The sequence below is a fragment of the Lepisosteus platostomus genome, chromosome 12 (genome assembly GCF_059453375.1).
Source record: "Lepisosteus platostomus isolate fLepPlt1 chromosome 12, fLepPlt1.hap1, whole genome shotgun sequence".
In the NCBI taxonomy this organism is placed as follows: Eukaryota; Metazoa; Chordata; class Actinopteri; order Semionotiformes; family Lepisosteidae; genus Lepisosteus; species Lepisosteus platostomus.
This window is the reverse complement of record NC_142622.1, coordinates 1,152,914-1,175,630: the sequence shown is the minus strand read 5'-3', so window position 1 is coordinate 1,175,630 and position 22,717 is coordinate 1,152,914. Positions and strand designations below refer to the sequence as shown.

General features: G+C 45.2%; 1 protein-coding gene across 1 annotated transcript in view; it reads left to right on the top strand.

The window, feature by feature from the left end:
* Positions 1-22,717, top strand: part of pde11al (phosphodiesterase 11a, like) — a 34,226-nt gene that overhangs the window by 3,904 nt on the left and 7,605 nt on the right. The window contains exons 2-15 of the mRNA XM_088600342.1: positions 1,259-1,417; positions 5,823-5,912; positions 6,576-6,716; positions 7,517-7,581; positions 9,382-9,502; positions 10,383-10,458; positions 10,603-10,670; positions 12,188-12,280; positions 15,794-15,844; positions 17,075-17,221; positions 17,487-17,594; positions 19,555-19,664; positions 20,746-20,836; positions 22,393-22,493. Of these exons, the coding sequence (XP_088456468.1) occupies positions 1,259-1,417; positions 5,823-5,912; positions 6,576-6,716; positions 7,517-7,581; positions 9,382-9,502; positions 10,383-10,458; positions 10,603-10,670; positions 12,188-12,280; positions 15,794-15,844; positions 17,075-17,221; positions 17,487-17,594; positions 19,555-19,664; positions 20,746-20,836; positions 22,393-22,493 (1,421 nt within the window). The remainder of the gene's footprint in view (positions 1-1,258; positions 1,418-5,822; positions 5,913-6,575; positions 6,717-7,516; positions 7,582-9,381; positions 9,503-10,382; positions 10,459-10,602; positions 10,671-12,187; positions 12,281-15,793; positions 15,845-17,074; positions 17,222-17,486; positions 17,595-19,554; positions 19,665-20,745; positions 20,837-22,392; positions 22,494-22,717) is intronic.

Genomic DNA, 22,717 nt, shown 5'->3' with positions numbered 1-22,717 from the left:
GACTGTGGTGACCGTTGAGAGAGTGACTGTATCATCCCTTCAGACACGTTGCAGCTCCTGCCCTGTGCCACACATCCCGCCCCATTCCTGTCTGTGTCAGTCAGTAGACTGTGAACATCAGGGCTGGCTCAACACCTCCGCAGCTGGCTCGTGTCAGAGGGGCTGGTGAGACAGGTCGCCAGGCCCACACAGAGCAGCAGCTGGTTTAAAGACAGGTTCGCCCCTCAGTCCCTTGGAGTTTCCTTCTACAGGAAAAAGGCAGTGTCACTTAGACAATAGTAACAGATCTGCAGCTGTCGCAACAAAACTACACGCCATTAGTTACAGTAATCCAGGTTTGAAGAGTGCTGTTGCAAAGGTCGAAGACTGTAGTTTTCTCTTTACTGATGACACCGGTGTCTGTTTCTGCATCTGTACTGAGAGGTTTTGAGACACAACAAATGCTATCTAAAATTCATGCAGTAAATTGTGTTTTCACTGATGGTCAGTGTATATTCAGATTTCCATTTTGGGACACCAGGATGTATATTGAAAACAAGGAGCATCAAATAATATTGTTAGATACATTGATGTTTTTAGCTCTATTTAATTGATAGGACTTATCCAATGGCCTAATTGAAGCATTGCTCTGCAATGACAAACTCAAAAGGACCTCTCAGGGAGGCCAAACAGTCCATCTTCATGCTCTTGCAAACAAAGATGTACATCATTTACTGCAACAGACTACCTGCTTATTTACGGAAACACAGTATAACAGCTTTTGAAGGAATCACCACTCTCATCTTCTCCTCAAGGTTCTCATCTTGTCAAAGATGAAGACCGTTTCATACAAGCCAAATGCCCGAAAGCTCCTGAATACTCTCGTCAGTCGGTGCTTCTGGTGATTTTCAGAGGTTTTGTGAGCCACAACAAAACCTGCTCCCGGTTTTCTCAAAGCAGCTCTAAGACAGTAGGACCTCACTATACCTGCGGCAAATTCCTGAGAATTAGGTGGTCAGTTTGCTCACTGGGAAAAACTGGGCCTCGGACACAGAGCTCTCCTGTCCAAAGACAAATGAGAAAAAACAATGCTGAGTGCAGTTCTGCCTCACGGTGGAAATATTAGCTGACACTTCTTTATAAAAGCAGGTTAACACACAGGGTAACGTGCAACCGTGTGGGTAGCATTGCTTATAAAGATGGTACTGGTAAGCCTGCACTGTATGTCTGACTCAGTGCTGTTTGTCTGAAGGGGTTTAATTCGCCTCAAATGTTTCAGGACCATCGGTTCAGTGACGAGATTGATAAACTGACGGGGTACAAAACGAAGTCCATTCTCTGCATGTCCATCTGTAACAGTGACGGAGAGGTCATTGGCGTGGCGCAGGCGATTAACAAGAACCCGAGTGGCGGTCCTTTCACCGAGGACGACGAAAAGGTGAGAATCGTTTTTCTCAATGGATCTGCTGGAATTCTCAGTTGCGAAAGTTGTAATTGTGCAGAAAATAAAAAAATGCACTCATGGATCCAAGTCATCGTCAGAGCTGCCTCGGTAGAACAGGAAGGAAATTGGAAGGTTTGTATGATTTAAAACTACAATCAGGGACTGCAGAATCGAATCACATTTACACGAGGCCTTTGTCAAATCTTACTTGACAGCATTGCAAGAGTGTGTAAATTAAAGATCACTGGCTTGCTTAAGAGTGTCTGAAGGGCAGATCTCTGGACCCGTTTGCCAACTATCACACGAACAAGCAGAGAAAGTAAATACAAGAAAACTTAATCAAGTAGTTATAGACCAATAATTCTCACTTCTTTTACATGTAAGGTTATGAGACCATTACATAATCGTTGTGAGAACGATCATAAGAACTATTAGAATATAATCTCCATGGAAATAATATCCTATGGAAAAGTCAACATGGAGTTGGAAAAGGCAGGGCTTGGCCAACCAATGTATTGTTTCTTGAACAAACAACAACAGCAATGAACACACAGAGCATGTGATATAAGGTATTCAAATATTTAGAAGGTTTCTGGTAAAGTTCCTCATAAAATATTACTTCTGAAACTGCAGGTGATAGGCACTCAGGGTTGTTTGCATGTTTGGAATGAACCAGTAGTCTCAGAGGTGCAGTGCAGACGAGGACTAGGTGAGGGATGAGTGCTCAGGTTGGGCTGATATACTCACAGGAGGACCACGGGCATCTCTGCACTGACCACGGCTCTTCCTGATTTAGATTAACTGAGATTCTCCTATAGTTAGGAAATGAGTCATGTTTGCAGATAATACCAAAACAGGAGGCCTAGCAAACACTGTGGAAGCAGAAAATGAAATTCTAGACTGGTCAAATAGCCGGCAGATGATCTTTAATGTGGACAGGTGCAAATCTAGATTTGCAAATCTAGATTTTTACATAGGGTGTCGATTTTTTGTCTAAATTCTGAGCTTTTTCAGTATGGAAAAACATGCACATATTTTATACCAGTGAAACAGAATTGGACATTTTCTGTTTCAGTATAATTTCCAATTTCTTCACCCCCCCCCCCCGAAGAATTCCTCTTCTCCACCAGCAGAGGGAGCCCGCAAGCTCACGTCATTCCCACGGTCGAACACTAGATGGCAGAGACACCGCAAACAGGACTCACGTGAAGCCGTCCAGCATTTCCCATGTTTGTACGACGTTTTTAAAGTGTGTGAAATATGAGTAAAGATTCTGCCATTTCTAACTAATTAGTGAAAACAGGTATTTCTTCGCATTAGTTTTGGGATCATTTTAAAAAGATGGATAAATTTAGCATACCACTACTTAAATTATTAACCACAAGACAGAATTATCTATTATTGAAGTTCTTATGCCTTTATACACTACAGTGTGACTGGACCCATCTGAAAAAGAGAATTAAATATTATTTTTGTTAAGTGAACTTTCATTAGTTCACCTTCAAAGAAGTTGTGATCACCAGACGCTGCTCGTGCCTCATCAGACCTGTTCTACCTCATTTTGAGCAGCACAGCGAGACTCCCAGTTATCAACCCGCCCCTCACAGCACAGCACAGGGGGTTCAGATACTGAGCTCCAATTTGCTCTTTCTGGGTCATCTGGAATGAGGTGCTTTCGATATCTTCTGTCTTGTCTCTGCTCTTCCTCCCCTTCACTCTGCTTCACCATCCTCTTAATAGGGTGTTTCTGGACTGTTGATTGACACTTAATCATTTACCCAGCCCTTCCTTAGCTAGTGTAAACCAAGGTGAACTTTACAATTGCTTTGATCACTGAATCTGGGCCCCCTACCTCTCAGTCAAACACCCCTTCGCTTCAAAGCTGGAGATGTTGACACTAGCCAGCTGTTTACCCATGGTATCTAGATAGAGACACTTCCTTAGTCACCCAAAGCTGTGACAATATCTCTGAAATCTTCTGGAGGCAGCAATGCAGAGACCAGACGAGATTCTCAGTGAAGGTCTCAGCCATGTGTTTTGTTAATATTACATCCCTTGATCTAACTTGTTCTGCCATTGTCTGTGCCATTAACACTGAAAGTCTTGGTAGCAGGGCAGAAGCTTGCAGATCCCCTCATTTAGCATCATGTCTGACATGGATGATGCCCCTCTAAACATTGCTCTTAGTTTGCTGTGCTTAAGACAAATCTAAGTACATCTGCACAGAGCATCAGCTGGGATTTCAGCCCTTACAGAAAAAATTTAATAGATAGAGTGATAATAAAAATTAAATTCCTCCTATGCAGAACCTGCCCTCTCATTGCAGTCCAGTGCACTTTATTTATCTTAAAAGCCCAGAGATGTCCTGTGAATTCCACACCGAAACACATTGCTTTCCGGAGCCCTTCTGGAATGAGAAGGTGTCCTTTCGCACTGTGGAAGGAGCCACCAGAGTTAGTGTTGGATGTTCTGTGCACTCCCCCAAAAGCCTTCATGTTTTCGGATAGTTAAAGCAAAGTTATTGGTTGGATCAATTCATTTTCACACCACTCTGATTACATATGCCTGTGGTCTCCTTATTTAATCAATACTCAATTATGCATATCCCCGCAGTGACTTGAAAGCCGTGGAGATGAAAGCCTTGTTCGCAGCTCGCTAAGAGAACGCCTGATTCACGCTGGTAATAACTGGTTCTATCAATGGGAAAAGATTCAAACAGGCCAGAAATCAATACCTGGGGTACAGATTCACAGGAAATTCAGAACATTAAGAACTGCATTAAACAAATTAACTCAGTGAGGGGAGACCTACCTGTCAACAGAACAGTCGAAAAAAGTATTAATTATATTGTAATTTATTGCATTTATAGCCTTAATTATAGAATGGCAATGCAGGAGTGGGCAGGTGCAGTTCATCTGCCACTGAAATGACACACGTCAGACCAGGGGAGGAGAGAAGCTGATTCGCCAGCTGAGTTAAGGGGGAGCCTTCGGGAGGCCAGAGTGCACCCCCCTGAGCAGGGCTTGGGCAGGACTCCAGGGCCCATGAGCAGTGCAGCAGAGTCCTGGTTTGTCTGATGCCCCACCCCAGTGCTGACCAGGCCAGGCCCTGCTCCTATACAGGAAGGAGGCCACAGACGGCTCCCCCTGCAGACAATGTGCAGTTATGAACACTTCCCACAAGAACTGTGCACAATACTGTACTTTGGCTGTTTTCCCCAACTCATACCACACACTTCCTTTCCTTTGAAACAGCTCCCCCAGGTCAGATAGATTGTTACATGTTTTATTCTCTGTTATATGTCCCTGTGCTCTGCTGCACTCACCGCCGATGTGACAGCGTGTGGTGCATTCGCTTACGCAGAGAGTGAACTGTTACACATACTGTTCTTTACAGAAGCTACCCAAGTCACGCAATGGTGTTTTAAGTTTGAATTTGAAACAAATAAACTGTCCTTTACAGAATACATGAAGATGAAAATTTAAGATTTTCTGCATCTCTTTCTTACTGGAATGAAGCTGGATAGCCAGTTGTGGAGATAGCCACCCATGAGGAGAGCTCTCATCCAGGGAGAAAATAACAGTTTAGTGTTGTGAATCTTAGGGGTTAAACAGAAAAGGGTCTTTTGTCAGGGATTTTTAAAATGAGCTTTTGATGGAATTATATGTCAGCCTGAATATGTGGGCAGGTCATGAAAACGGCAAACTGTCAGTGCAGAAGGCTCCCGGCTCGCAGGCCTGTTTTGAAGATCGCTGCAGACAAGCACTCCTTGCTCATGCATTATTGAGCCGGCACAAGTTGCCGCAGAAGAGCGCTCAATAGGCACGACGGGGCTGTGCTAAATGTTTAATTCTCTCTCAGCAGCGGAGGGAGCAGATGAAAGCAGAGTGCGTTGCCGAAGCTCGTGCGCAGACAGAAATCATTTCAAAGCACTGAAAGTCCGAGCTGATTATCCCAGCTCTCTCTGGTTCTTTTTGCAGCCCAATAAACTCCTGAAGTTTTCTGGAGAGAACTGATTCGATCTTTTTGCTTAGCTGCAAAGCCTTTGATCCGGGCTGCGAGATCCTGCCTCTCTCAGTTAATTGGTGTCAGACTTCAGTAGCGCTGCCTCTGACAGACCCAGTGCTCTCAGCCTCTGTCCGCCAGTCACAGGGGCTCTCAGCTTTTTTGGAGGGGGTTTTAAGAGCCCTGATGCATTGCACTCTCTTATTTTCCTATCGGTGCAGCACGTTTGGTATGATGGGTGTCAGTTACCTGCTGTCCTCTGTCCAGAACAGCCCCTTGTTCCTCTTCAGGTTTCAATCTGTAATTCACTTCTAGAATTTGTGACAGACATTCCTATCATTCTCCTTGCCTTGAAACGTTCCTCTAATGTATGTGGTATTTCTGGTGCTCTCAGGTCCTGCAGATGTACCTACCGTTCTGTGGAATATCGATCTCCAATGCGAAGCTGTTTTCTGAGTCGCGCAAAGAGTATGAAAGGAGCAGGGTAAGGCATCTGCTTAGACTCCTCCTATCAGCCTGTCTGTCTAATCTCTGTCAGCAGTCTGTACTGTAAGCAGAAAACAGAACTACCTTTAAATGCAAAGCAAGGCCTAAATTACAGCCGGGTCAAGCATGGTAAAGCAAAGCAGTAAACAGTGCAGAGAACCACCAAATCCTCAGCCAAGAGCGCTGTCCACGTTTACTCCTTGCAATTGCAATCCCATTGAGCGTTACAGTAAGATGTCACTATGCGATCCCCTCAGACAGTGAGTGAGAAATTATTGCTCTTTTCCTCGAGGCTATGTGCTCCAGCTGTGCGCCAGGAGCCAGGGGCTTCACTCTGAACATCTGCATCAGCTGTGAGCTGAAAGGAGCAGGGAAGGACTAGTCAAGACACACAGTATGAATCTGACTGTGACTGTCACTGTGCCTCAGAGCAGAGCTCTGGGTCCATATCAGTTCCCTCTGAAAGATCAGTTCCGCTTTGCTTTTCAAAATTCCCCTGCTGCGCTGTAACCCTGTCTTGATCCTTACCAAGAGGCTTTGGCTCTGACTGGATTTAACAAAATTTTCCTTAAACCTTCCTGACTGGTCTTTTACTGGAGGCGCCGAAGAGGTGTATGAAGTTTCGCGGCAGTTGAGCTGGCACTGTGGGTGTGTTTCCCAGGCCCTGCTGGAGGTGGTGAACGATCTGTTCGAGGAGCAGACGGACCTGGAGAAGGTTGTGAGGAAGATCATGCAGAGAGCGCTGACGCTGCTGCAGTGCGAGAGGTGCTCCGTGCTGCTCCTGGAGGACATCAGCTCCCCGGTACCGTGTCTCTCTCGCCCCTCACAGAGCACACAGGCAGCCCTGCTCCACACCCGCAACATCCACCTGTAGATCAAGGGTGACAATCGCAGGGCAATATCCCCTGCACTGCCAGTTAAAACAGGTTTCATACCCCAGGTACCCCATTTAAAGGTTTCCCGAAGGTCTGCTAGTGGTCTTGAGGTTAGTGTAGACTGTTATTATTACCTCTTCTGGATTGCTGAAATAGGGACAGTTGACTACAGCAGCAGATATGTCCTATATTGAGCTTTGCAAGAATCTCTTTACCACAAAAAATACATTCATGCTCTGTGAGTTCATCTCCCATGAAACTACATTATTCTAATGAAAATGTAGAATAAGGACACCTTTGATCTGGCTATTGTAAGTTAATATACCATACATGGAAAACGATGGCTGTCATTAAAAGTACATTTAGCAGCAGACACGAACAGTAAAACTGCACCATTTGATGACAGATGACAGATGATCTGTTTTTTCATCTGCTAGCTATAGGCTTGAGCATCACCATCTGTTGGGAAGTGCTGCAGCAGAGCTATCGCTCAGGACGCCGAGAGGTGAGGGATAGACAGAAGCACAGGATTAAAAAAATAATAACTTTATTGTTATTTATTAGAGGTGAGGGATAGACAGAAGCACAGGATTAACAGTTGAAAGAAGCAGTTTGCCAAGAGGAGCTCCTGAGCGCCAGGCAGGTGTCAGGCCGCGAGGCTGACGAGGATTTTGATGGCTAGGAGATGATATTTATACCATCTTCTCGTCTGTCTTGTGTTGTGCAGGTTGTTAAGTTTTCAAAGACATTTGAACTCATGTCTCCCCTGAGCTGCACGGACCAGGACCTCAGGTGAGCTCCTCTGTTCTCATTAACCCTGCAGAGCCAGAGGTAGACACAGCCCCCTTCCCACACACAGCCCAGTGGTCTTCATTGCTAATACAAATTAGCAGTATTATGGCTCACAAAATCATACACACATCAGGATGTGATTTAAACATTTGTTATATAATATTTGACACAGTCATCCTCGCATATCATTTCCAAAGAATGCCCATCTTTCAATATTTTCCACTCCAGGTCTTCAGTGTTGCATGTTTCCTGTCACCAGGTAAAACCAGCTAGATATCCAAAAATCTGCTGAAACAAAAACATACCTATGCCTAATCGGAGTGTAACGAGTTAATTAAAAAAAATACACTTCTCTGTACGGTTTGTCACAGAGTGAATTTCAAGCAAAGAGTCAACCAGCAGCCAGGAACCAAAGTCCAAGGAGCTTTCAAAACACTGTGATGGTGTCGGATGTGATAGGGAGCTGGCTGAGCACCGGCAGAGCGCTTGTTGTTCTCTGTGCGGTGTGCCGGTGTGTAGTCGTCTGCAGGTGTTTCTGTTCTCTGGTAGAGGAGAGAATCCTTTCGTGGATCCGAGTAGATGTGTGTCGCTGGTGAGGGGAACACATTCGGTTCTACGATGAACGCCGTCTGCGGGCGCGTGGGGTCTTTAAAGAGCAGCCCTGATCAGCCTCAGGTGCTGTAGTTGCGCATTCCCACACGCCGGAGTGGGGAGTGCAGTGGGAGCTGTGGTCCACTGTCACAACACCTCGAGGATAAAGTTATAAAAGCACAGGGAAGAGCATAAAAACATGTCAAAGACCCTCAATTGCTCTTTGAACATGTTGCAGTCAATCATCAAGAAGACTAAGTTTAGGTCAGGCTGTCTTTTCAAACTGAGCAGCTGGGCAAGGAGGGAACTCGTCAGTGATGCCACTGGGAGGCGAACAGTGTCTTTGAAAGAGCTACAGAGGTCAGAGGACAGAGGGGACAGAATGTCCATGGCTCAGCGATATCCCTGGTCACTCCACTAAGGGGCTTGTATGAAACTGGTAAAATGCATCTCAAATCCCACGTGGGTTTGCAACATGGTACCTGAGTGATACTGTAAATATGTGGCAAAAGGTTTATTGTGGTTCCAATATTGGAACATTTTGGTCTTGATGCAAAGCGTTATATCTGACACACTGTAGTGCATCACTCAGTCAACACCATCCCTACTGTCAAACACAGGGCTGGCAGAATTAAGTTATAGTTCCGCCTCTTATCAGCGGGGACTGGGAAGCTTGTGAAGACTGATGGGAGGATAGATGGAAACAAGTGTCCTTGAGTAGCCCAGTCAGAGCCCCCTACTGAGAATCTGCGAGATCACGGAAACGTGTGTTTAGACCTGAAAGAGCAAAGAGGAGTCCAGCAATCTGCCAAGAAGAATGGGCAGATACAGTATCTCCATTCTTAGCTGCATGCAGGTGTCATAGTTCATTTGATTTCTCTTGAGCTTTTGACATTTGTTACTTACTGTATCTTACCCTTAGAAGTCTTTAATTTGAGCATTCAAGATTTGAATAAAATATTAAATATGAAAAGAGTGTGAATACTTTTATAAGGCACTGAAGTACAGTGATCTATACAATGAGCAAAACAACATGAATGCACTCCTATTACCGATACAGAATTACTTTAACAGTATTTAAATGATCGCAGGTAAGACACCATCTCCTCCTTTAAAAGCCATTATACGTCTTGCAAGGGCTATAGATGGAGCTTGTGGGTCACTTCTTGCCACCTAACGCTGCTCTTCATGCCTCCCTGACTGTGCCAGCCTGGAGAAGCTCTCTTGTTCCGACTGGCTGATCAATAACAGCATCGCGGAGCTGGTGGCCTCCACTGGCCTACCGGTGAACATCAGCGATGTGTGCCAGGACCCGCGCTTCGACACCGAGGTACGGCCCAGACCGCCCCGTCTCCCCTGGGCTCTCCACAAGGGGACAACGTGTCCCTCGGCCCCTGGGGCGGATAGTTTTAGCTTGTTTGTGAGGTCTCTGCCCTGGATGAGATTAAATTGACACTCCAGTCCACCCTTGTCGGAAATGTTTAAAGTTTTTGGTTTACACTTCTTTGGGTTTCAGTCCTGAGATCATTTATTCCTGCAGTGGTCACTTAGGCCTCGCGATGGCTCTTGAGGAGGGGATGAAGCAGACTTTAGCCTCTTCTAAACTCAGCACCACTGCTCAGGAGCACGGTCAGGCTGTCAGGTCTTGATCGAGCCTCTCTTCAGAACAATGACACCTCCTACTGTGAGTGCCATCACCTACATCACCATACTGGGGCGCTGGATTGCAAATTCTGGCCCCGGGGGAAGAACGCCACCTACTGGCCCACCAGCACCACTCACAGCAGCAGGTTTCTTTTGAGGTCTCCACCCCAGTCCTGACCGGGACCGGCCTTGATCTGACCCGATCGGGCTCCGGGGTGGCAGTGAAGTTGTCAGAACCTGACAGAAGCCGAGTGACTCTCTGGTGGGTTGGAGGAGCTTTCAGGTCCTTCTCATTGGGTCCAGAGTAAAGACACAACCGGCTGTACCGATAGGTGGGAATTTGGGCAGAGTGGAATAAAAACAGTTGGCGATTATAATTCTTAAATTTAGTCTCTCTTTTTTGATTGTTATTAAGAATAGAAAGACAGGAGACTGCACTGCTGTGTGTGCAGTTCTGCTGAAAAACTGAATGGCCTTAGTTAGACCAAGTCAGACTTCAAGAGCACCGAAGCTGGAAACTCCCTCTCTGTGAGAAGGGTCTCGCCTCTGACCGCTGTCTCTTCCAGGCGGACCAGGCCTCTGGGTTCCCCATTCGCTCCGTGCTCTGCGTCCCCATCTGGAACAGGACTCATCAGATTATCGGTGGGTGTGCTGCAGAAATGACCCTGGGCTGGATGGGCCTGCCCACAGGCCCGCCCACTGGCCCACCGTCCCGCAGGCCTGCTCACATGTTTACCAGAGGCCTGCAGTGTGCGAATCTCTCATCTGCCTCTTTCTGCCCTGCAGGTGTGGCCCAGATTCTGAATCGACTGGACAGGAAGACGTTTGATGATGCTGATCAAAGGCTCTTTGAGGTACATGTCCTGCCCAGCTGCATGAGGCTGTTGATCTCCTGCATGCAGATGCTGAACTATTTAGTTACTATTTAGACCTAACTATTTAGGAGTAAACTTATTTAGCTCTTCATGGGCCGGTCTTTGCTTGGTGTTGTTCATGCTGAAGAATACGGTTTCTTTCTGTGCCAGAACTGGGTTCAGTGCTTGTTCTGTTTCTGACAGGTCTGAGGCCTGGCCTGGCCCCACTGGAGCATCCATTTACCAGCTCTGCTCACTTCAGAGTGATCTGCATGCATGAAACATTCATAGTGATAACTCAAGCTTAAGGGGTAAACAATAAGAGTCTCTCAGAAATATGCAGTCAAGACAAGTTCGGGCTGCTGTTTCTTCCTTTCCTTCCTTGAGTTAGTAGATTCAAATAATATTAAATCTAATGGGTAAAACTTATTTCTGGTCTAGTTACTGGAAGAAGATTGTTTGCAGAAGCTTTTGAGTTTCATTTTACGTCTTTGTGCCTTTGATAGCTACTAGGGTACCTTCAAGCCGGTGCTTTATTCTGAAATGAGAAGCACATGGCTCTCAGTTTTTGGCTGCTCTCCTGGAAACTGCTTCACTAACTCTTTAGTGACCTCTAGTGGGAATTTTGCTGTATGGCAATTGTTATTATTACTGTTTTATAAATGCACACTAACTAGCATGCAAATCTTTTTCTTCTTTTCAAATCTGAATTCTTCTTTATCTGGCAGAAAGAAAAACTTATAGGGTTCTGTATAACAATGATGGATAATAGATACAACATGGACTAGAATATTACTCGTTTTAGTGATTTCTGTTTTTAATTTGATGTGAAATGAAGTGCAGACCAGCTCTCCTCCCGCTTTCTTCAGACAGCAAACAGTGGCCTTGTCTTCATTTGGAGTGGTTGTTTTTCATACAGTTTGCAGAATGCAGCTTTTCCCGTCCGTGAGAAGTCTCTGCACACAGCTGTAGCTATGAGATATACGTACTGTGCCACAGTCACAGTTCACAGACAAGCACTGCCTTCTCCCCTCAGACCGGCCCTGCAGCCCTGAGCCCTGAGCCACACGCAGACCACTTCACTCTGCCCCAGGTCTGGAGCTCCTGCCCTCCAGGCTGCAGACACATCGGTCACTGACTAATTCAATGTCATCCCTGTGTGAACAGTAATGACACTTACTGTGGATTAACACATTTGTATACAGTTATGTATCATGTACCCATGGTAACTTTGTTTTTCCCCCTGTGCGTGACAACCTTTAATTCATCCATCCATCCAACTCAGGGTTGCAGAGAAGCCAGAGTCCACCCAGCAAGCAACAGGCACAAGGCAGAGTACACCCTGGACAGGACACTATCGCAGGTCACACACACACACACACGCAGGAAATGACAACAATAGTCACTGTTAAATCAGTCTCAAGCACTGACCTCCTTCCTGCAGGTATGGTCTTGATCTTGCATGTGTGTGGTTTTGAGTGTTTCACTAAAGCCTGAATTTCTGTCTCTCATTTTAGGCTTTTGTCATCTTCTGTGGACTAGGAATCAATAACACCATGATGTACAACCAAGTGAAAAAGACGTGGGCCAAACAGTCTGTTGCTCTTGATGTAAGCTTCTTTAATACACCAAGCATTCGGAGATACTTCGTACCTCTAACTGCAACAGACAGCTGGCAAAGCTACATACTAAACCAAGTTTTTCTGTATAGAGGTACAGTACACTGACATGTTACTGAGTTTCCCGAAAATGATTAATCTTAGAGACTAACGAGCAATTTTACGATGTACGTACGTAACGTACGAGCTACTTTTTCGTGCGTTTCCCCAAACCCCTCTTAATCGGTCATTTAATGGGCGAGAATAAAGTAGTTCTTTGTTAACCCCTCCCCTGAAGTCGCTTAGCAAAAAGCTAAAACAAAACAATCGATTGACAATACTTTCATTATATGGTGTCAGTTTCGGTCCTTCAGTGGGATGAAATGGTTGTGAAAAGGAGTATGAAGCATACATGACATCATAATTTAACAAATTTAAGCGAAAGCGTATAGATAGGCACAAAATGGGACCCTTATTGTTTCCAAGAGAAAATAAAATAAATGACTGACATGCCGTAAAAAAAAACCAAGTTTAACTGTGTGGACAGTGTATGTGTCCTGCATGACGTCTTTGATTTAAAGCAATACTTTTTGGCGCGCTGCCATCGTTAAGAATCACAGTGTTTCATGAGGAAAAAAAATGTTATTTATAGTTATTGGGTGTATTGGAACTCAATGGAAAAATTAACTACTAAGCCTGGCATGCGTCACTCAACAAATACAGGATCTATAATCACATTTTAAAACAAGTAGGTCTAAGCTTTACCGTCAACAATCACGACAGAGCATAAAACGGTATTCGAACTTCAAATATTGTATCGACCGCGGGTTTGGGTACGGAATGGAGCAGGCGTGGGACTCGGGGAATGGGGCTGAATAACACATTTATGAACTTGAATCGTGAAAGGTACACACACAAGGACAGGGGTTACAGCGCTGCACCTACACTAACACACACACACACCTGAAGGGAAGAGACTGTATCCCAGCCTCCGTCCCGCTATACAGTCCGGTAGAACCCAGGTGCTGTTCTCAGCGCGCCCTGCGTAGCGCTATATTTTAAATACAAGTTCGGCCCAGTGATTTAACTTACATAATGCATTACTGCATTTCATCCTGAAAATAATACCATCTAGTCAAGGATAAAACTTAGCCTTTCTTTTTAACTAAGTGTATTGTAACGGATTGGGGTTCTCTGGCCATGTGCCCTCGCAGCTCCCAAACAAATACAAGTAGAGGGGAAAATACAGATAAAAGAAAGAAAACATAAAAAGAACAAAAAATTAACTGCCAGCGCTAATGAGGTCAATATTTATGTAACCAAGTTATATTTTTACATACATCACATTTTTTCCTTGCTGTGGCATTTTTCACGTTCTTTATGGAAGTTAAAAACAATTTAAACCCCACCTCAAAAGTACTAAAAGAGGGAGTATTATTAAAACATTTGACTTATGAATATGAAATTTACCCAAGATGACAAATTAATTACAGTATAAATAAATGTTCTTTTTTCAAGTTTCCTCTTACATCGTACAACAAAATATCAAAATCCTTTATATAAAATTTTAGTGTTCTATATTTCCAGATAATTCCCATGACGTGAATTTAATGTGCTCTGTCTGGCGATCTCTGTCGCTAAAGTTGGCGCAAGAGGTAGCCAGTTTAAGAAGCACTTAGTGATTAACGAGTGGGTCAGGGAAGACGTAGACTACGAAGGATTTAACGTGCTACTTTAGTTACGATGGGTTTTGGGAAACACTCGTCAATTAACGATCGATCTTAAGAGCGAGTTTACGATGTTCTTAGCGCTACGATGCTTTCGGGAAACTCACCCCCAGTTAATCAAAAATCACACCACAATATTTACATTTCAGAACGATTTTCATGCATAAATAGAGTGATGTTTCTTTTGATGCATTATATAAATATAAAGATACATCATGATGTTTAGATACCCCACTGTGGTAGATCCCCTTCTAAGATAGCGTGGCAAAGGATCTCCACGTGAACTGAAACTATCCTCTGGACAGCAGAGGCAATAACCCCTCGGTCGATTCCGGTTGGCCAGGTGCGCTCATTAACCGTCTTCTTATTTACCGGCGTCCCGACCCGGAAAACGACCGAGGCTGCTACCAGATTTATCCTGTTATTAGCCCTCTGCGACTAGAGAGTTGTTTTGTTTTGTTTTGTTTTGTTTTGTTTTGTTTTGTTTTGTTTTGTTTTGTTTTGTTTTGTTTTGTTTTGTTTTGTTTTGTTTTGTTTTGTTTTGTTTTGTTTTGTTTTGTTTTGTTTTGTTTTGTTTTGTTTTGTTTTGTTTTGTTTTGTTTTGTTTTGTTTTGTTTTGTGAAAACTCACTCACTAAACCGTGAGGGTCCATGAAAGGACACCCTCAGACTGCCCCCAGGAACTGCTTTTATAGGGAGCTGGAGTGTCCAGGTGCCGCCAGTTCAGTGAGTTCCCCGGGAGAATCCGGAGAATGTGGCTCTCCTCAATGGGATGACCCCGCCCCTGGGGAACTCACTCGTGTTTCCAACCCCTGCTTTGCCACACACACATTACTCCGCACTTTTTAAAAAAAGTATTGTACAGAATACTTTTTTAAAAAGTACAGAAGTTTAAAACGTGAATGTAAAAAATGTAAATACAACATGGTCAAAGCCTAGTGCTTGTTTCATTTAGTTTAAATTACACTAGGCCTTTCTAACATAAATATTTAAGCCCCAATTTAATTATTCATGGTACATGCTCTATCCAGATCTATTTTCAGATCATATACGCCATTGAGTTTCTTTAAAGGAAAAGGAAGGTTTCTATGGGACTAATTGGTTCTCAGCTCAAAGATCAGATATCTCCTATCATGCTGTAGCTCCAAACAAGTTTAATCATAAGCCTTAACGTCACTGAAACAGATTCCTCAGCACAGGAATACATAAATAAGAAGTGGAACTTCTGCACTGTGTCCCTCTGCTGAGAAGCCCCTAGTGCTCAACGGGAGGAAGAGGAAGAGAGGGGAAGGCCAGGACTGGCAGCAGGCTGGTAGAAAGTGTGACCCAGGATGATCATTTTCATCAGCACAGCAAGCACACGGGCAGTGCTACATTAGAAGAAACATTCTGATCTAATGACCATAATGCAACACACGATGGGGTATGAAATATAGCTGTTTTAATGTAGTAGCACACTGAGTCCTGCAACATGTTTATTGAAAAATGCACAAGGAAATGAAGAACAAGCAGTTTTAGTTCCAGGGGATGTTGGCTTTGATGATGCACATTGGAAAAATGTAATGACTGTTTGCAATAGAGCCAAACTTTAAAAGTTTGTCACTTAACCATCCTTTATAACAAAATTTAAATGCAGTTCTACTGATGGCAATGGGAGTGCTGTTTTCTTTCCCAGTAAACACATTTCGAAGGTGTTCAATTTGATTTGTTCATGCCATCTCTCTCAAAGTGAGTGTGGCAAAGAGAGAGACACACAGTTGTCACCGACACAATGGCTTCTGTGCATTTCTGTCTCGCAGATGCTGTCTTATCACGCCACCTGCTCGAAGGTCGAAGTGGACAGACTTAAGGTAACTTCAAGTGCCAGCAGGTGTTGTGTTGTTTTGTACTATGAAAAACACCTAACTCAGTGGCACACAGGTAAGGTTGAAAGCGATTTCAATAAAGGTGTTAATAAAAAGACAACCGTTAACGTGTGCAACGACTTTCACAATGAATTACATCACCTGAATTCAGACCTAAGGTGAGTCTTAATGGCAGCCCTGTCGGTTTCAATTACTGCAGCAGTGTCTGTGTTGATGTGAAATACGCAGTAGGCTCAGTCAATGTGTGTCTTGGCAGGTGTTTATGTACAGAGGCCTGGATTACTGGGTTCAGAAACATAATCGCGCCTGGACTATAAATCTATCTGAAGATTATTACAGAAACATAGTTCCTCTCCAGCTAACTGCTGCTGTATAAATAATACAGAACAACATCGCTGGCAGCAGAGCAGGTGTCATGGGGTCACTAAATATTAGTGCACCAAGAAGAAATTGAATGTTAACTTCATTTTAAAATGCATTTGATCTAGTAATTGGTTTTCTGTAAGTGGTGCAGCTGTAAGAAAGAGCTCTCTTGTGGAATATAAAATGGGTAGCAGTAACGAAGAAGCGCTTGAATTAAATATCTTATATTGTTCATGTTGTGTAAGCAGCTCTGCTTTATCTGATCACCTCACGTGGTTCCCTCATGTCTTATCGTGTGGCTCTGGCCTGCCCAGGAGATGTGTACAGTGTGTGTTCTTGCTACTTCCATTTCTGTTTGCTACTCCCCCTGCTTTGGAATAACAAAACTGTGGTCCACCTTTTCTTAAATCTGCTCAGTTAGACGTCATACCACTCTTTCAGATGAGGTGCTGGGTATACGTTCTCACCCGCAGCAGTGGTGCGAAGCCTGGTGTCTCTCCTGCTCTGGTCTGCTGTGCAGTGGGGCTGGCAGTGCAGGAGGCCGCTGTGTGTTAGCCCGGAGGGCTGCTCGGCTTGAGTGGCAGCAGCCCTCCTGTATGTGAAGGGATTTTCAGGACTCTTACGGACTACTGCTCCCACTAATTACAATAATCACACTATGTGCTGAATGTTACGTTAAATTAGAGTCCACTAAAGAGCATCAGGCCCAGCTCCTGTCTCAGGGTGTAATTCTGTCCTGATACTTTCCCCACATGTCAGCAATTTATTATATAGTAGGGCTTGTAAAAATAAGAATTCAACATGCAATTCCTTAGACACTGTATGATTTAAGGTCTGTTATTTTTCTTTCAGGCAGCTAAAATCCCTCTAGTCACTGAGCTGGGAATCGATCAATTCTACTTCAACGACTTTTCTCTCGATAGCGACGCGATGATCACAGCTTCGCTCAGGATGTTCCTGGAACTGGGAATTGTCCAGAAATTCAAAATTGACTATGAGGTAACGCAACAAAATGAGTGAAGTGATGTCTCCCTTTTGAAAACAGTTGCCATCACCAATGATTTGACATGCCCACCTGATTTAGACCAGCTTTATGCCTCACAGTGAGAAAGAGGTTATAAATGACAGGGGGCCTATCCAGCCAGTTTGGTTGCTGGTAGCTGATCCCAGAATCTTACCTGGTACAAATTTACAGGGAGGAAGAGTTGATTTCAGAAAACAGAAATTCAGCAGAATGGTAACCCGCGGTGCACTCTTCTCCCAGGTCCTGTGCCGCTGGCTGCTCACGGTGAGGAAGAACTACCGCCAGGTGGCGTACCATAACTGGCGCCACGCCTTCAACGTGTCCCAGTGCATGTTTGTCATGATCACGGTAGGCAAGCCCGTTCCTGCCCGGTCCTGCCCCCTCCCCTCCGTGGGCTGCACGCGTGCCCTGCTGTCGCCCGTCTGACCCCCCTGCCGGGGCGAAGACAAGTGCTATCAGAGACAAAAGGCATCACAGACGGAAAACTCCTAAGAGCCAGCAGGGACAGAGCACCATCGGTATTGTAGTACGTGAGGGGCGTGTTCAGTGTGGAGGCGAAGCCCTGGCGAGTCACAGCTGGACCGCCGTAGCCTGATGAAGAGCAACTGTACAGGCAATGTTTAACCACACTGGACACCCCTCCGACGGGACGAGCAGGCTCCCACCCCGCAAGGGGAGCTACACTATACTGGCAGCCCCGGAGGGGGATTGTACCCGAGCGTGAGGTCGGCCCTTTTCTTTTCTTGTCGCCTGTCCCGCTGTGAAGTTTCACCTGGGCAGGCCGTTTTATTTGTATTTATTTTGGCCCCGCGCTCCCTGCGCTCCCAGACTGGACCCCGCTAGATAGGGAATAGTCCAGTCCAATCCCCACCTCCAAGTGGGGTCCTTTTCCAGGCTGGACCCCGTTAGTCCAGCCTGGGTGATGTTCTGAACAGACGGCGTAGCGCCGCTTTTTGCAACGGCGCAAGTTTGTATTTTTCCTTTTTTGTTGGTTTTTCGATTCCCGCTGGCCTCACACCGGAGCCTCCGCCCCCTCAGGCGGGGCGTCGACTCTTACCGGTGCTCGCCGCGGCTCCTCCCACTGCCGCACTGCTACGGTATTCATGGGGATTCATGGGGAAATGTGGTGTGACTAGAAACGAGAATGAAACCAGCCGCACCAGCCTGCAGTCTAGAAGGTGCAACGCCAGGGTATGGTAACGCCACTTCAATCTCAACAACCAGTCCTTTGCTGTCCCTCTGATGCATCTCGGCCGCTACAGCATCTAAATGTTCATGCAGAAACAGCACAGGGCAGCAGCAGACCCTGAAATCAAAGGCCGGAATATTTTCGCCCAAAACCTCTTAGTCCCCCTCCTTGTTAAGTACTGCGTGCCTTCCTTTAGCTGGGTGTTATAGGCAACTATAATATAACTTTGTCCATTACAGTGAGAGAATAGGTGGGAATAGGTGGGAATTGAATAGAATGCAGTTTTAGTAATGCTTTAAAACTGTCTGTTCAGTCACAGCCTCTTTTGCCCTAAAGCAGGTGTCTGTACACATGTGGTGCAGCAGTTCACGTGTCTCTCCTTGCTGTTGTACAGTGGAGCCTGTTCAGTCCCATGAAGGGCTCTGGCCTAAGAGGGAACCTCAGTAGCAACTAACCTGCACAAAGGGTCTCCAACAATTGTAAATAGTCTCCAAACGTGGTAGAAAGAATTCACGATGAGATTATCCATGAAGGTTTAGAGTCCACATTCCCACATGGGTTTAACTGATGATGGTTAAGTGTATAAAAATGGTTTCCGGTGTTAGTTAGTGGTGAGGGTAGGAGCAGTCTGCTATTAGTTGTATAGAGAAGCTGTCTTTTCATGCATGATCTGAAAAACTCTGCTATCAAGACTCAGGCATGTTGTTATTGTATAATTTTCCTGTGCTCAGACACCTGGGACTGAGGGAAAGGTGGGATCTGTATATAAAATAAAGGGTGTTGTGAAGAATAGAATGGCAGTAAAGACATAACTGGGGCTCGGTGTACATTTCTCAGTGGATTTCCACTTTTCTAACACGGCCATGTCAAAAAGCTCGGATTCCAGAACAGCCTCTGACACTCCCAGCCCCTCCATATCCACAGCTCCTTCGTCCCAGGGATGGTCTCTGGAGGTGAGAAGGAGTTTGGATGTTTATGCACTGGGAACGTAACTATGCCTTACTGCCACCTCTGATCTTCTTCAATAATCACTCAAGACTGAGACTGGGCCGGCTCGGGTTACTGAAGACTTCCCGGGAGAGTGAGCCGCTCAAGCCGCTGTCTCCCGTCTCCCCTCAGACGGCCCGTTTCCAGGACATCCTCTCCGACTCTGAAATCTTAGCTCTGATGGTGGGCTGTCTCTGCCATGACCTGGACCACAGGGGGACAAACAACGCCTTCCAGGCCAAGTGCGTACACAGTCCGCATTAAACCTCCTGGGCCGGCCGTCCACCAAGCCAGTTCTGAAATTCTGATTTTTTTAAATTTCAGCTGTTGCTTCTGCAGTGTTTGCTGATCCTCCTAATTTGGTCTCCTCTGCAAACGTGACTAGTTTACCAACTATTCCAGAATCTAGATCATTGGTGTGAGATTGGGAAGAGCTGTGGTCCCAGTACAGATCCGTGTGGTACTCCACTGATTGCTGCCCATCACACTAATCTGAGCACTCCCACTCTATCTGTACTCTATTCTCTATCAATGTACCCCCGGGGTTCCCAGCACAGGTCCTGGGCAATCCTACGCCTACTGGTTTTCAATCCAGCCAGGATCTTGACTTAACGGAAACCCTAATTGAATGAACAAGTTCCTTGTTTGGAACCTGGCAAGTTAAATTCTACTAAACAATTGGAAATTGCAAGTTACTTTCATGACACAATAGTTAAAAGCAACTTCTAGCATGGTTAGGAACTGAAAACAATTTAGGAATGTAAAGAAATTCTACTATTATGTCAATCTAGGGCTCTTCTCTGTAAGCGCAGCTGGGATGAAGCAGGAAACAGGGTCCCTAGGACCAGTGCTGGGAACCCTATATCAACCTGCTCTTGATCCAGATACTTGCATGACCTTGACTGCCTGCTGCCTGCCATTGACGAATTAGTGTTGTATGAGGGACTTTATCAAAAGCCTTTTAAAAAAACGAAATACACCATATCATATTTTCTGTGTGTCCTTTACTGCTCCTGTTTGCTCAAAGAACTCTCAACCAATAAGACGAGTTAAGCATGACTTACCGTACTATACCAAAACCTTGCATGTAATAGAAGTCAGACTCATTGGTTTATAATTACTTGGGTCTGTTTTGTGTCCTTTTTTAATGGACGAGAATGATGTTAGCAGTTTTCCATTCAGTGGGTATTAGCCCTATCTTGAGTGACTGTCTCTCTCTCTGTCACCCTATCTCTGTGTGTGTATCCCCCTCTCTGTGTATGTATTCCCCTCTCTCTGTATGTATCCCCCTCTCTCTGTGTGTGTATCCCCCTCTCTCTGAAGGACAGGGTCTGCTCTGGCTCAGCTCTATGGAACCTCGGCCACCCTGGAACACCATCACTTCAACCATGCGGTGATGATCCTGCAGAGTGAGGTAACATTGTGCTCCTTCTGCAGCGTCCTGAAACATCTCCAGTTTACACCACTAAATAGACAAGATCCCTGGGTATGTACAGCGCCATATTCTGCCATTCAGAATGAGGCAAAAACACTTCTGGTGACGTGAAGTGTCCTAATCACATAGAAAACAAGCAGGCTTGTGAATACATCTCCTTTTAATACAGTAGAAATATTACTCTTGACTTTGAGACATTTTTGGCAACAAATACTACTTGTTAACTCTGAATGCAGATCGTGCTGAAACGTTTCTGCCGTGAAATGTCTGCTGCACATTAGTCATTACAGTGAGCAGTGAGCAGGAAGGGCCAAATCATGTCACACTTTGTGCAAACTCTTGCTCTTGCCCGTGATGAGACCAGGGGTTTTCAACAGCATGTCAACTTTCACAAAGTTCATGATTTTGTGCTCAATTTGGAATTAGCAAAATTTTGCAATACCGTCAATTAATTTATTTCGTTACTGAGATTTGATGACCAGTCAGAGAACGTGGGACTGCAGTTCCCCTTTCAGTCTCCGTCTGACTGCTAAAATTAACTGTCCCTCTGGTTCTGTGGTGCTACAGGTCTGCAAACAACTGGTTACTGAAATCGTACAGAAAATTAAATCATGTCTTCAGTGATTTGGGGAGTGCAGTGCCTTAGCAGTTAGCACTGCTGTCTCACAGCTTTTGGGTCTTGGGTTTGATTCTGGACTGCAGAACCTGCTGTGTGGAGTTTGCAAGCTCTCCCCTTGTTTGTGTGCATTTACACTGGGTGCTCTGAGCTCCACCCTCCTCCTGGCCTGTATGTCTGAGCCCTGGTCATTACTGGCGTCCAGTCCAGGGTGTAGTAGTGTGCTTCCGGGATGGGCTCTAGGCATCTTTTCTGATAATCAATGGATGAATAGATGTCATGTTTAAAAAAAAAACAGAAAATGTAGTGGAGACAGAATCTTGCGACACATTTTCTCGTCAGCTAGCAGTGAAGAAATGAAATACAGTAACAAGTCAGGGACCAGATCAGATGCACCAGTAAACCAGAGTGAACAGTGATTATTGCCCAGGCAATCGCAGTAAAGAATGTGGTCTGGACCTCTGTCATCACTGGGCTGCAGGCTCAAGTCCCATCCAGCAGTCTGTGAAGGAAAGTTCAGCAAGAATCTCCCCTCAACTCTGCAGCTCTAACCTGGAGTCCTCCATGATGTCACTTCCTGAAACACTGCAAAAATCACAGGGAGCCCCTCTCTTCATCGCATTTATTCTCTTTTGAATCCCTCCTCCTCCTCCAGTCCCCCTGGTCCACTCACACTGCAGGCGTCCTGATTTCCGCCTCAGTGAGGTTCTCCGCCGAGCGGGTTGAGCCAGACCTCTTACGCCTGCCTTTGGAAATAAACTTTTATAACGCATTGGGTCGTTATTCCTCGAGAACTCTTGCCTATCTATAGAAATCAGGGAATCTCAGGACCCACAGCTCTGTACGTCAGGTGAAGTTTACTTGTGTGCTGACAGAACTTTTCTCAGCAATTTGTTTCACATGACGTTATTATTTACAGGGTCATAACATCTTTGCCAATCTCTGTTCCAAAGAATACAGCAACATGATGCAGCTACTTAAACAAGCCATCCTGGCGACAGACCTCACCTTATATTTTCAGTGAGTAGTATGTCTTTTAATTATGGTTGTACTACTGTATATACTGGTTTTACACTAGAATAGGTCATTACTGGCTGTCACAGATGGCCGATGAAGGGTTGTTAAGTTTCATCAGGATCCTTTTTCGATTTGCACAGTTGAGATCCGGGTGAGCTGGGAGAGACTCGTCTCCCTTCAGACTGAAGCCATGCCTTGCTGGAGGCATGCTGGGAGCTGGCTTCCTT